This window comes from Mustela nigripes, chromosome 4 (assembly GCF_022355385.1).
Source record: "Mustela nigripes isolate SB6536 chromosome 4, MUSNIG.SB6536, whole genome shotgun sequence".
NCBI lineage: Eukaryota > Metazoa > Chordata > Mammalia > Carnivora > Mustelidae > Mustela > Mustela nigripes.
In genome coordinates, this window is record NC_081560.1 from 159576606 (window position 1) to 159590139 (window position 13534).

At 37.0% G+C, this 13534-nt stretch overlaps 1 protein-coding gene across 3 annotated transcripts in view; it reads left to right on the plus strand.

The window, feature by feature from the left end:
* TBC1D12 (TBC1 domain family member 12) overlaps positions 1–13534 on the plus strand; it is a 101857-nt gene that overhangs the window by 36539 nt on the left and 51784 nt on the right. For 2 of the 3 annotated variants that reach the window (XM_059398163.1, XM_059398164.1), the window contains exon 2: positions 2963–3086. In XM_059398163.1, coding sequence (XP_059254146.1) covers positions 2963–3086 — 124 coding nt within the window. Of the gene's footprint in view, positions 1–2962; positions 3087–7051; positions 7089–13534 lie in introns of all 3 variants that reach the window. The other variant, XM_059398165.1, reaches the window with a different exon arrangement.

The following is a 13534-nucleotide window of genomic DNA, read 5'->3' on the forward strand; positions in this document are numbered from 1 at the left end:
GGGAAGCAGGCTCCCCGCTGAGCAGAGAGCCCGATGCGGGACTTGATCCCAGGACCCTGAGATCATGACCTGAGCCGAAGGCAGCGGCTTAACCCACTGAGCCACCCAGGCGCCCCTGTTTTTTTTTTTTTTTTTTTAAAGATTTTATTTATTTGTTAGAGAGAGCACAAGCAGGAGGGAGCCACAGGCAAAGAGAAAAGCCGGCTCCCAGCTGAGCAAGGAGCCTAATGCAGGACTTGATCCCAGGACCCCAGGACCCCAGGATCATGACCTGAGCCAAAGGCAGGTGCTTAACCAACTGAGCCACCCAGGCACCCAAGAGTTTTATCTTTTTTAATGTTTCAGTAGACACCACCAGTAGAAGCCATTGCTGCAAGATGACTGAACTGATATAGGTGTCTGTGCTGGTACCTCAGGTCACTGCCAGACGAACAAAATTCATAACTCCAAATTTTAGAAAGACATGAACCCAGCTATCCTTCCTGATTCTCAACCACTTCAGAAACATGAGCTCATAATCGCCACTTCTTTGGGAGGGAACAACTAAGGAATTGAGGGAAGGTGGTTTGTTGATACATGTTGTAGATTTAGGAAGGATCGGCACCCTCTTCCTTCATGTACTTGCCTGTTTGTTACAAATGTTTGATAAGTTTCTAGAGTTCTGAAATGGTTGATTACAAGTGCTCTTTCCAGCTCAGTTTTTACTTTGGGGAAGGAACTGACATCTAGAGCTTCATATTCTTCCATTTTGCATGAGTGATGCTTTTGAACTGCAAATTTGATTTAAATTTGTTTTAAATTTGATTAAGGCCAGTTTTTTTTTTTTCTAAGATTTTATTTATTTGTCAGAAAGAGAGCAAAAACAGCGAGAATAGCAGGCAGAGTGAGAAGCAGGCTCCCCCCGAGCAAGGAGCCCAGTGCGGGACTCGATCCCAGGACGCTGGGATCATCACTTGAGCCAGAGGCAGATGCCCAGCCAAGTCACCCACATGTCCCTAAGGCCATTTTTCAATTTTTATATTCAACCAGGGGGGCCTGGTTGGCTCAGTCAGTTAATCATCTGCCTTCAGCTCAGGTCATGATCCCAGAATCCCAGGATCGAGCCCCACATCAGGCTCCTTGCTGAGCATGATGTCTTCTTCTCCCTCTCCCTCTGTTCTCCCCCTACCTATGCACACATGCACTCTTTCTCTCAAATAACTAAAATATTATTAAAAATTAAAAGTTTTTACTTTATGGATCATGACTTTGATGTCATATTCAGTAATTTTTTGAATAAACCATGGTGACAAAAATTTTTCTCCTGTGTTTAGCATGGCTGGATGGCAAATCTTTGGAGTATAGACAAGCCTTGTGGGGCTTATTGAGGGAATTGTTATTTCACTGCCAGCAGGAGGCCTTTGGGATACTAGTTTCCATATTAGGAGGGGTGGAGAAGCCATCTCCAGGCCTAGTTTGCCAGTGCTGAAAATTCGCTGAACATGTCCTGGGCACGTGACTGAGTGGAGTTCTACTACCTACTTGGCAGCTGCTGAAAACCATAGGAGAGTTCCTTTCTCCTTCAGTGTCTTTTTCAGTTCCCTCTATTAAGAAAATTTAACAGTTTCATGTTCATTTCAAAGGAGAAATGCTCATAGAAATTCTATTATTACACACAAGATGTCAAATATTATTTAAATTAATAGGCCCTCGTTTGAAGCTTGAAATTGTATGTTGTAAATATACCAGTCCTCAGTATAATCATTAAAAACCTCCAACCTACAGATCGTATTAAGTAGAGAATTGAGTCGCTATGTATAATCTCTGAGATGAAACTTCTAGAGTATCCGAAGTAGAACTTATATTGTCATCAGTTCACTTCCATTGCACACCCAAGGAAATGGGAGTGTCCCTTTGATTTATTATGAATTAGCCCACATTCTTTTGTAGGAGTCCATTGATCCCTTCCTAAACTCAAAGAATGGCTTTAACATTATGCTTTAAAAACATAACTCCTTTTTTATCACAATAATGTACTTTTAAGAACAGATACATGATATTTTGAATGTAGATAAACCAAGTTATTTAGGACTTCAAATAATTTGTAGCAATGTGCAAATTAAAAATTTTCATAATAATCACATATCACAGCTTATAAGAAGGGTTCCTATTTGGTTGGATTCATCCAGACTTTTCTGAGAGTGCCTTTATCATGCTTTATTGGTGGATACATATTCTGAGTATCATTCCTGCTTATATCTGCTATAGATACTTTATTTGGTTGGTAAGGGCCTAGAGATAAAGTAAAATCCTTGGTCCTTGGGGGCATCTGGGTGGTTTGATCAGTTAAGCAACTGGTTTCAACTAAAGTTATGATCCCAGGGTCCTGGATGGAGCCCTGTGTTGGGCTCCCTACTCAGCTCCCTGCTCTGACCTTCCCCTTTGCTTGTGTTCTCATGTGCTTTCTAGCTCTCTCTCCCTCTCTCAAATGAATAAACAGTCTTTAAAAAAAATCTTTGATTATTGTGCAGGTTTCCTTTAGATTTGTGAGGAATACTTTCTTTTTTTCCTTTAAAAATTTTTTTAAAGATTTATTTATTTATTTTAGAGAGAGAGCAAGAGCAGGAGGAGTAGAGGGAGAGGGAGAGAGAATCCCAAGTAGAGTTCACATTGAGCATGGAGCCCGATGTGGGGCTTGACCATGACCCCTGAGATTAGAACCTGAGGTGAAACCAAGAGTCAGACGTTCAACTGATTGAGCCACCCAGGTTCCCCAAAAGATACTTTCTTCCTAGGCTATTTATTGGCCTCAGGGTTGTGAGTTAAAGTCCTGTGTTGGGTATAGAGAGTACTTACAAATTAAAAAGATAGAATTTAATTTAAAAGTATTTGTATTTGTCTTGGGTACAAACATACTTTAAAAATTATTAAATAGTGTTCTGGTTACCAAAAACACAATTCATGTAACTTTTCTGTGTTTCAGAAACCTTTTTCCAAAAAGGACTAAGGAACTCAAATCAGTTGTCCATAGTGCTCCTGGCTGGAAATTATTTGGTAAAGTCCCTCCCAGAGAGAATCTTCAGAAAACTTCTAAAATCATTCAACAGGTAAGTATTAATATAGCCACATGGTTTGTCTTAACTTTTCAAATAATTTTTTCTTGATAATGAATCATATTCCACTTTCATTTGTCCTTTTTTCTACATATAAAATTTGGGGATTATTAGATACTTACAGTAACCTTAAATTTTTTTTTTAAAACACATATTTTCAATTATCATTTATGGTTGTGAAAATTCTCTAAAGTAATGGAAATTGAGTTTTTTTCCTAGTTACTCCTAGTTACTCCTTGAAGAGCTTTTTGGTTCTTTTGTTTTTCTTCTTAGCTAAGCAGTCTTACCACGTACATTGACTTGTAATTGAATATGGTAGTGTTTGCCAGTGGCACAGATTTTATGGATGCAAGGAGTTACTAATCGGTGAAACAGTAGAAAGCAAAAACTGAGTAAGTTTTGAGGTTGAACACCTTCTTTGGTCACTTTTCTAGTGTTCTACCTTAACCAAGGACTTTGTGAAATAGGTGGATGTATAATCTGTTTCTAGTAATTTTGGAGTCAGTTCTTCTAATATCTGTATTAATGTCCATATTCTGAAGCTCTTAAGAATTTCAGATCTTACTTGACTCCTAAAATTGGGCTCTATCAGTACCAGGAAATTGGTGAGACTGGATGAGTTTGCAGGCATTTCTAAGTTCTGAGAAATTGTTTCTCAGAAGGAAGAGATATATATGTAATACATTTTCTATTTCTCTCCTTCCCAATTGTAGTTTTTCAGATTCAATGCAATCATTGTGTATAAAAATAATCACATTAAGACAATAATCACCATTCCAATTAGAGAAAACGTCTTCCATTAAGGATTTAATAGTATTCCTTTTATTGCTTAAAGAAAAACTCATTTCCCAGGTAATACAAGAAAATTTATAAATCTTTAAAAACATATGTTTTAGTTAATTTTATCTACAATTAAAACACTGACTAGTTTATATAGCTGCTGGGACTTGAAACTGCAGTGTTGTGTTTTCCAACCTGTGGGCCTAGGTATTCCATGTACTGCAGCCTACACACAGGGGAACAGAGGCTGCCTCAGTGATAGTCCATGTCTGGTAGATACAGTGCAGACTGTTAGCTTGAGATTATACACAGTTTTGACATTAAGTGACACTGTTTTTTTCCTGTGGCATCATATCTTTGTTAATCTGGTTTTCTGAGGTTTCTGTGATGAAAATCAGATACTGTGCAAAGATTAGTGTTCAATGGGAAATGAGCGTGATCGTGTCCAATCTGATTTCGAGATTTGTCAAATTATACAGTGCACGATAAGCATACAGGCCTAATTAGTAATTGTGGTTATTTAAGAATGAAAACCTTTTCCCCTTCAATTTATGTGTATTATTTTTTCCAATGTTAGGGCATAAATCCTTATTAAATTGTTGGGCAAAACTACTTATTAAACAATACTTTGGTATTTCTACTGGTTCAGGGGGAGCCATGAAAAAATTAATGGTACACCAAGGGCACTGTTCACCAAAAAAGTTTGGGAATTTTTGCTATCTCGACATCTTCATTTTAACTTTTTTTGGTAAAGTCTGAAAGTAACTTCTCTTGTCTAGAGTTTTCCAGAAGACCAAGTTCGCCCTCTAGAGGCAAAACAGTGGTCTTGCTATTGAAGGTTTGTATTCTTTATGATAGTTTATGTTAAATATGCATGTGCATACTTTTATATTTTTATGTAAACTAACATTCTGCGACAAGCCTCTAAGTAAATTACTGATTGGAGAATTATATGTTTACTTATATGCTGTATGCTTTTAATTAGCTATTTTATTTTGGAAAGCTAAGAGGTCACATTCTCTCTTTTTCATATATATATATTGTGTGAAAGTTTGGTGAGGGGTCAGGGAAAGAACAACTCTTATTTTCATGTGGGAAGAGGGATTGGAGTTGCTCTCCTCTGTAGTCCTTTGTCTGGCCTTTTACAGATGCTGATATCTCCTACATGCTACTTTTATTTTTGAACTCTCCAGCGATTTGTAGGTACTAGTGTCTGTTTTGGTGCCTTTTCCATGGTTGTTTGTTTTCTGGGAGGTGTGGTAGATAGTGAAGTCTTTGTTCTTCTGATCCTTTCAACCCTCAAAATATGTATCTCCTCATGTATGGAACCTGTTTCTGCCTCTCGCTTTCTGCTTTCTTTTCCCCCGGTTTCTGTGTATGTTCTCTCCTCCCCATTTGTCTGACTTTGCTCTCCTCTTCCCTGCAGATGTCATTTTCAAGGTGGGCATGATTTTCTTTTATTAGTAACAGCAAATTGATAACTTTGTGTCTCTGTTCCCACTTGAAAACATGTTTTCACAGCCCTGACTTTTAAACTCTGTAAAACTGTTATGAATACGAAGTATGATTGAGATCTTTTACCATGTACTCCTTTTAAATGAATACTGTATGTTCAGAGTCCGAAATAAAAAAGGAAGGTATTATCAGTAAAGACATGAAGAATGTTAGGGCCCATCTTTTATTTTTTCTTTCTTTCTTTTTTTAAGGTTTAATTTATTTGAGAGGGAGTGCATGAGTAGGGTGAGGGGAGGTGGGGGAAGGAGTAAAGGGAGAAGGAGAAGCAGACTCTGTACTGGGCTTGGAGCCTGATGCAGTGCTTGACCAGAGCAGAAGGCAGATGCTTAACCGACTGAGCCACCCAGGTACCCCAGGGCACATCTTTCATGTTTTAGGGCAAGGCCTTCTGCTATTCAGCCTGTAGAAAATGAAGGGATCTAGTAATTCCAGTGTAAAAATGCTTGAAAAAGTGAGGTAGTGCTAAAAATACAGAAGGAAAGTGCATTCTGCTGGGCTTTCTAAGGTTTCCTTACTTGCTTTTTGAGTGGCAAAATAGATTTATTGAGAGATTATAGAGGATGAGGAGTATTTCCTAAGATAATTTTTTTTAAAGTTTTATTTATTTATTTGACAGAGATCACAAGTAGGCAGAGAGGCAGGCAGAGAGAGAGGAGGAAGCAGGCTCCCTGCCGAGCAGAGAGCCCGATCGGGGCTCCATCCCAGGACCCTGAGACCATGACCAGAGCTGAGGTTTTAACCCACTGAGCCACCTAGGCACCCCTCATAAGATAATTTTTTAAAGTAGAAAGCAAATATTTAGAAAGGAGTTGATATATTCTTTTTTTTTTTTTTTTTTTTTTTTTTTTTTTAAAGATTTTTTTTATTTATTTTACAGAGAGAGATCCCAAGTAGACAGAGAGGCAGGCAGAGAGAGAGAGGGAAGCAGGCTCCCTGCTGAGCAGAGAGCCCGATACGGGACTCGATCCCAGGACCCTGAGATCTGACCTGAGCTGAAGGCAGTGGCTTAACCCACTGAGCCACCCAGGCGCCCAGGAGTTGATATATTCTTAAGTATGAATATATTATTGGGCCAGAATTTTCTTTTCAGTGAAAAGACATCTGTAAGATTATAAAGTAACTATATAGAAAAGTAAGGTTTTATTTTTAAATGTTTTTCTTTCTTAATTATTAATTATACAATTAACACATGATTATATTCTCTATAAAATGTAAAACATTATAGGAAGGTATGTCTCATTTCACTTTCACATTTTTGGGCCTTTTAAAATTCATTTCTTTGTGTAGAAGCACATATAATTATGTGTGTATATTTGTACATATATGATATTATATATATATTTTGACTCATTTCAAGAACAGAATATTATATATATAATTTTTTTGCGTTATCTTTACATGTTTTACACCCATAGCTTTTTAGAGATCTATGAAGTTCATAAGTGAAAGATATTTGTAGGTTAAATATTTTTTTAATTTTATTATAGTAAATTTTATTAAAGATCTGATCAGTTTAAGTGCTTCTCATGTTAACATAAAATCATTTTAGGGTGATAGCAAAGTCAAACTAACTCACGTTTGGCATTTAATTTGAGTCACTTCCCAAATCACATGAATATTCATAATATTATTTTATGAGGATTATCACATGTGTTCTCTTGCAGGTGTGAAATTCCTGCTTGTGGCCTTTTGAACCAGTTGGTGAGCCATGTTAAAAGTTGCATCTATTAATAGTAAATAGTATTTCAGTTACACTGTAATTCGATTGACCTAAGTTTTTGGTTTTTCGAAATTAATTGGCCAAAGTTGGAATGTAGCTACATTGTCTTCTGACCTTCAGACTGCAAGTAAGAATGATTACAAATGAGCCATGTTACGTATAATTTTAACATGATTGCATACTAGATTGAATATACCCTATTTATGTCAAACTGACAGATCTTTTTTTTGCTTGATACTGTTTTTATATTGACATCTTAAAATAAGAAAATGAGATTATAGTACTTAGATGACGTTTCCAGTTTCTCTTCACTCATGTCTTTTTCTGAGTGAACCTTCAGTTGAGAGTTCGAAACACTTTCACATAACTTTCCATAGGTAAGGGAAAAAACTTTTAAGACACTACATGACTTCTTAATCTGAACGCTTGAAAATGTCTTAAAAATCTAAAAGAATATGTCACTCTCCTCAGGCCATTTCTTTGAAATGTTTTACTGCAGAAACAATGACATGAAAGGGACTAGATAGAATATGTGTACTTTGTGAGTAGTACTCAAATCTATAACATTGTTAAAGTGTTAGAGCTTAATATTCTGGTTAATAACTTGATTGGTATGTGCACCATTAGAATATTTGAAAACAATTTGTTGGCTTTAATTATGTTTAAGTATAGATACCTTTGGTGTAAAATTTCAGCAGTACAAAAAGTACCCATTTCCTTATTTGTGGTTAAATTGTGGAGGGGCTGGACTGTGTCAGAATTTATTTATGAAAAATCCTTAAAATTGTTAACACCCTTAACTGTTGTTAACAACAGTTAAGACTGTTTTGTTTTTTTCACCTTTGTTTACCTAGTATAATGTCACCTTGAGAAGCAAGTCAGTAATTACCTTTCTGGCTGTATGTGTGTTCTTTATTTTATAGTTAATGATAAATTATTGTCTTTCCCATGTATGAATAAATTGATTTCATAAAAGTTAATATATATGGTCTGAAGGTTGAGAGAGGAATTCATAATAGCTCAGCCAGCCTCTTCTTGGAGAGGAGAAAAGTATAAGCCTTAAGAAAAAACTTACTTTGGCTAAAGAAAACTAAAAGAATAAAAGCAGTAAGTGCTCAGAAATTGAACTGGGTGGGATTTGGAGGAAAGTTTTTTGCTATCATCAGAGACAGAGACTTGGAAAAGGGTTGCTACCTGTTATTTGATTCTGTAAATACAGTTTATGTCAGAGTTTTATTAAAAGTTGTATTCATTCTGGGTTCACCTGGGTGGCTCAGTGGGTTAAGCCGCTGCCTTCAGCTCAGGTCATGATCTCAGGGTCCTGGGATTGAGTCCCACGTCGGGCTCTCTGCTCGGCAGGGAGACTGTTTCCCTTCCCCTCTCTCTGTCTGCCTCTCTGCCTACTTGTGATCTTCCTCTGTCAAATAAATAAATAAAATCTTTTAAAAAAGATTTAAAAAAAGTTGTATTCATTCTGTCTTTATGTCAGACTTGTATATTATGTTAGGCATCAGATTAGACTGAACAAACAAAATTGTGCTAATAACTTTACCAAAATGAAGTTTACTAAGGCTTTCCTGTTTGCCAAAGGGCAATTAAATGTTTTGCCCCAAGGTTTCATTAAGGTTGAGTTATGAAATGGATTTTATTTGGCCTACTTCACAGATTCTGGGATAAAATTTATAATCAGTAAAGGCATCATAATTGCCTTTATCCTCTCTACTCCAAGCCTGATGGTATCCCTGGCTCTTGGATCAAGTTGTGTCAAGAGAGCCCTTTATCTTGGGCAAGCATGGTCTTGAGGTGGTAGGTCCACATGGGGAGTTAACTTCCATTTCCAACACATTATTCTGGCTGTCTGTAAACTATTCACAGCATATAGAAATATGATTGGTGCAGGTTTAACATTAACTCCTTTAGAAGGGGTATTCTCACTGTCTACTAGAACTCCACATCAGTTTATGTGTCAGACTGTTTTGGTTTTCATGTTGTCTTTGGAAGAGAAGTTCCTATTTTATTCTTTCCTCTTACCAGTTCTAGTATTTTACTTCTTTAAGAAGCTATTCAAAGTCTCTGGCCACCCTGCCTTTGAACCTATAGAAATCTTTTCTCACATTTCCCTCCTAGTCACCTTTTTTCTGGTAGGTACCTTTAGTTACAGAGCCCAAAGTGTCAGAGTGTGGCAGACTACCATTCTGCTCCTAGTTTACCATGGGACCTCATGTTAACAAACTCTAAGCTTTTTCTGTAGCAGAAATTGAAGGACAAAATCTTTTTTTTTTAAAGATTTTTATTTATTTAACACAAAGGGATCACAGAGGCAGAGAGGCAGGCAGAGAGAGAGGGGAAGCAAGCTCCCTGCTGAGCAGAGAGCCCAATGTGGGGATGTAGGGCTCAATCCCAGGACCCCGAGACCATGACCTGAACTGAATGCAGAGGTTTAACCCTCTGAGCCACCCAGGTGCCCAGAAGGACAAAAATCTTGAAGTGATTCTAGATTCTTCTCTAGCTTTTATTTCAATGAATGCATAATTCAGCATACATTGACTGCAATATATAATAGGTATGGTTCAGGTTCTTAGACTATAAATCAATAGGAGTCCTAGCCTTTGAATTATTCCAGTATAACTGAGGGGAGGCATAGCTTCATATATAATCTTAATGATTCTGAGTGCTGTAGTAGAGTTGTGAACAAAGTATGAAGAGTACATGTGAAAGAATAGTTAATTCTGTTCAGGGATGACATATGAGTTGTGTTCTAATGTATACTAACTGGTAGGAGTTTATGAGGTAGAGATGGGGGAAGCCATTCCAGAAAGAGGAAATTGAATGAGCAAGCAGGAATGCACAAGCCTTGTTTAATTAGTAGGCCAGTATATCAGTGATATAGGATAGATGGTGAAAGGTCATTAGTCACAAGATTAGAGGGTTGGGTTTTATGCAAAATACCTTTTTTAAAAAAAAAGTCTTATTTTATTTTTATTTTTAAAATAAAAATTGTTTTATTTTATTTGTTTGCCAGAGAGAGGGAGAGAACACACAGGGGAAGTAGCAGAAGGAGAAGCAGGCTCCCTGCTGAGCAAGGACCCCAGTGCAGGACTTGATTCCAGGACTCTGGGATCATGACCTGAGCCAAAGGCAGACACTAACCAACTGAGCCACCCAGGCGTCCCCCAGAATACTTTTAAATAAGGTACTGAGACATCAAATTCATATGTTAGAAGTGAGACATCAAATTCTGGAGGCATTATAGAAGCTAAAAATGTGGGTTGGCAAACAAGGACATTTAGACTTATTGTAATAGCCCACAATTTTGGTTTCTAAATATAGTGGATTACTAATCCTACAGAATATGTTAAAAATACAGCCCCAGACATTGAGTTCCTATTATCAGATTTGTGTTTTTCAATTCCTATGTTTCTAGCTGGTTCTTTTTCAAATCTGCTATATCACTTTTTACAGTTTACAATTCCCTGCTGAAATTTCAAGCTTGGCCTTTTTTTCCCTTAACATAGTAAGTATAGTTGTTTCAAGGCCCTGTCTGATAACTCCACTGTCTGCAAATTCTTTTTTTTTTTTTTTTTTGAGATTTTATTTATTTACTTGACAGACAGAGATCACAAGTAGGTAGAGAGGCAGGCAGAGAGAGAGAGGAGAAAGCAGCCTCCCCACGGAGCACAGAGCCCGACAGGAGGCTCAATCCCAGGACCCTGGGATCATGACTCGAGCTGAAGGCAGAGGCTTTAACCCACTGAACCACCCAGGCACCCCGTGTCTGCAAATTCTATAGGTCTGTTTATATTGAAAATAATTTTTGCTAGTTTTTAAAAAGATTTATTTATTTATTTATTTTTTTGAGAGAGAGAGAGAGAGAAAGACCGTGCAAGCAGAAATAGGGGCAGAGGCAAAAGGAGAGAGAATATCAAGCAGATTCCCTGGTGAGTGTAGAGTCCCACATGAGACTTGATCTGATGACCCCAAGATCGTGGCCTGGACCAAAATCAAGAGTTGGGTTGGATGCCTATCTGACTGAGCGACCCAGGTGCCCCTCTACTAGTTTTTGTTAGATGCTGTTTTATCTCTGTGCATGCCTACTTACCTTTGCTGGGGTACTAGATACAATATTTGGAATATCCATATCTAGAAAACAATTTGAAGGCTAAGATTATATCATCCTTTAGAGATTTTAATTTGTGTTTCTCGGGTACCTGATGGTGCTGTCTAATTTTTTCATCCATTAAAATGAAGCAAAGGTCAGATGCAATCTGTTTTGGCCATTTTTTTATTAACTTGAAAACATTTTTTGATTGTTAAATCATCTTTTCATTCCTGGGATAAACTCCAGTTAGTCAAAGTTATTATCCATTTTGTATGTTGCTGGATTTGGTTTGCATATATATTTTCTTAATTGATAAACTTTTTTAGAATAGTTTTGGATTCATAGCAAAATTGAGCAGAAAGTACAGAGAGTTTCTATATACCTCCTGTCCCCACCCCCACACACAACCTCCCCCACTGACATTCTGTACCACCATATGATACATTTGTTACAATCCGTGAATCTACACTGAGACATCATAATTACTCTAAGTCCATAGTTTATATTAGGGTGTACTCTTGGGGTTGTATATTCTTAGAGTTTGGACAAATGTGTAATGACATAGTATGATATGGAATAATTTTACTTTATTCATTAATGAGTAAAGCTACTATAAACATCCACAGGCAGGTTTTTTTTTTTTTTAAATGGATATAAATTTCCATTTCATTTGGGTAAATGCCAAAGATTCTGATTGTTGGATCATACGGTAAGGGCATGTTTAGTTTTATAATAAACATCACATTATCTTCCAAACTTTGTATACCATTTTGCATTCCCATCAGCAGTGAATGAGAGCTCCTATTGCTCCACATCCTCATCAGCATTTGTTACTGTCAGTGTTTCAGATTATGAGCATTCTAATAGGTACATAATAATATCTTACTGTTGTTTTAACTTGCAGTTCCCTATTAACATAGGAGGTGGAACATGTTATGTTTACTTTTTGTCTGTATATCTTCTTTAGTGAGATGTCTCTTGGGTTGTTCATTTCAAAACTGTAAGAACAGGGCACCTGGGTGGCTCAGTCAATTAAGTGTCCAACTCTGGATTTTGGCTCAAGTCATGATCTCAAGTCGTGAAATTGAGTCTTCTATCAGGCTCTGTGCTAAGTAGGGAGGGAGACTGCTGGAGATTCTCTCCGTCTCCACCTGCCCCCCCCACCACTTGCTCGCTCATGCTCTCACTCTTTCTCTAAAAATAAGCAAATTATATACATAACAATAAGAACAGAACTCAGTAGACTTTTACGAGGTTTTTATATTTTTTTTTCTGACAGTTTTTTATCAGATGTATCTTGTGCAAGTATTTCCGGCCAGTTTGTGACTTGTCTTCTCATTTTCTTACAGTATCTCTCACAGAGCAGAAGTTTTTCATTTAAATAAAGTACTGCTTCTCAATTATTTCTTTCATGGCTTGTTTTGGTATTACAGCAAAATAAAATCATTACCATGACCGTGGTTATTTAGGTTTTCTCCTGTCTTCTAGGAATTTTACAGTTGGGTTATTTTGTTTTGTTTTTACATTTATGTCTGTTGAATTAATTTTGTGAATGGTGTAAAGTCTATGTTCATGATTTTTTTGCAAGTGGATGTCCAGTTATTCACCATTTGTTGACAAGACTATCTTCATTTGATTCTGTTTCCTTTGCTCCTTTGTGGAAAATCAGTTGACTGTATTTATATGGATCTATTTCTTTCTTTCTTTCTTTTTTTTAAAGATTTTATTTTATTTATTTGACAGAGAGAGATCACAAGTAGGCAGAGAGGCAGAGAGAGAGAGGAGGAAGCAGGCTCCCTGCTGAGCAGAGAGCCCGATGCGGGACTCGATCCCAGGACCCCGAGATCATGACCTGAGCCGAAGGCAGAGGCTTAACCCACTGAGCCACCCAGGCGCCCCAATATATGGATCTATTTCTAAACTGTGTGTTCTGTCCCATTGATACATTTGTCTTTTGTCAGTACCACACTATCTTGATTGTTGTAGTTTTATAGTAAGTTTTGAAGATAGGTAGTAGCAGTCTTCCAAATTAATTTTTGTCTTTCAATATTGAGTTTATTATTCTGGAATTTTTTCCGCTACATATAAACTTCAAAAGTCACTTTGTTAACATCCTCAAAATAACTTGCCAGGATTTTGATTGGGATTGTCTTGAATCCATACATTTGGAAAGAACTGACATCTTAACAATACTGACTCTTCCTTGTTATATACATGGTGTAACTCCCCATTTATTTAGGTTTTTTTTATATCTTTCATCAGGGTTTTGTAGTTTTCCTCATGTAGATCTTGTACATATCTTGTTAGGTTTATACCTAAGTATTTCCT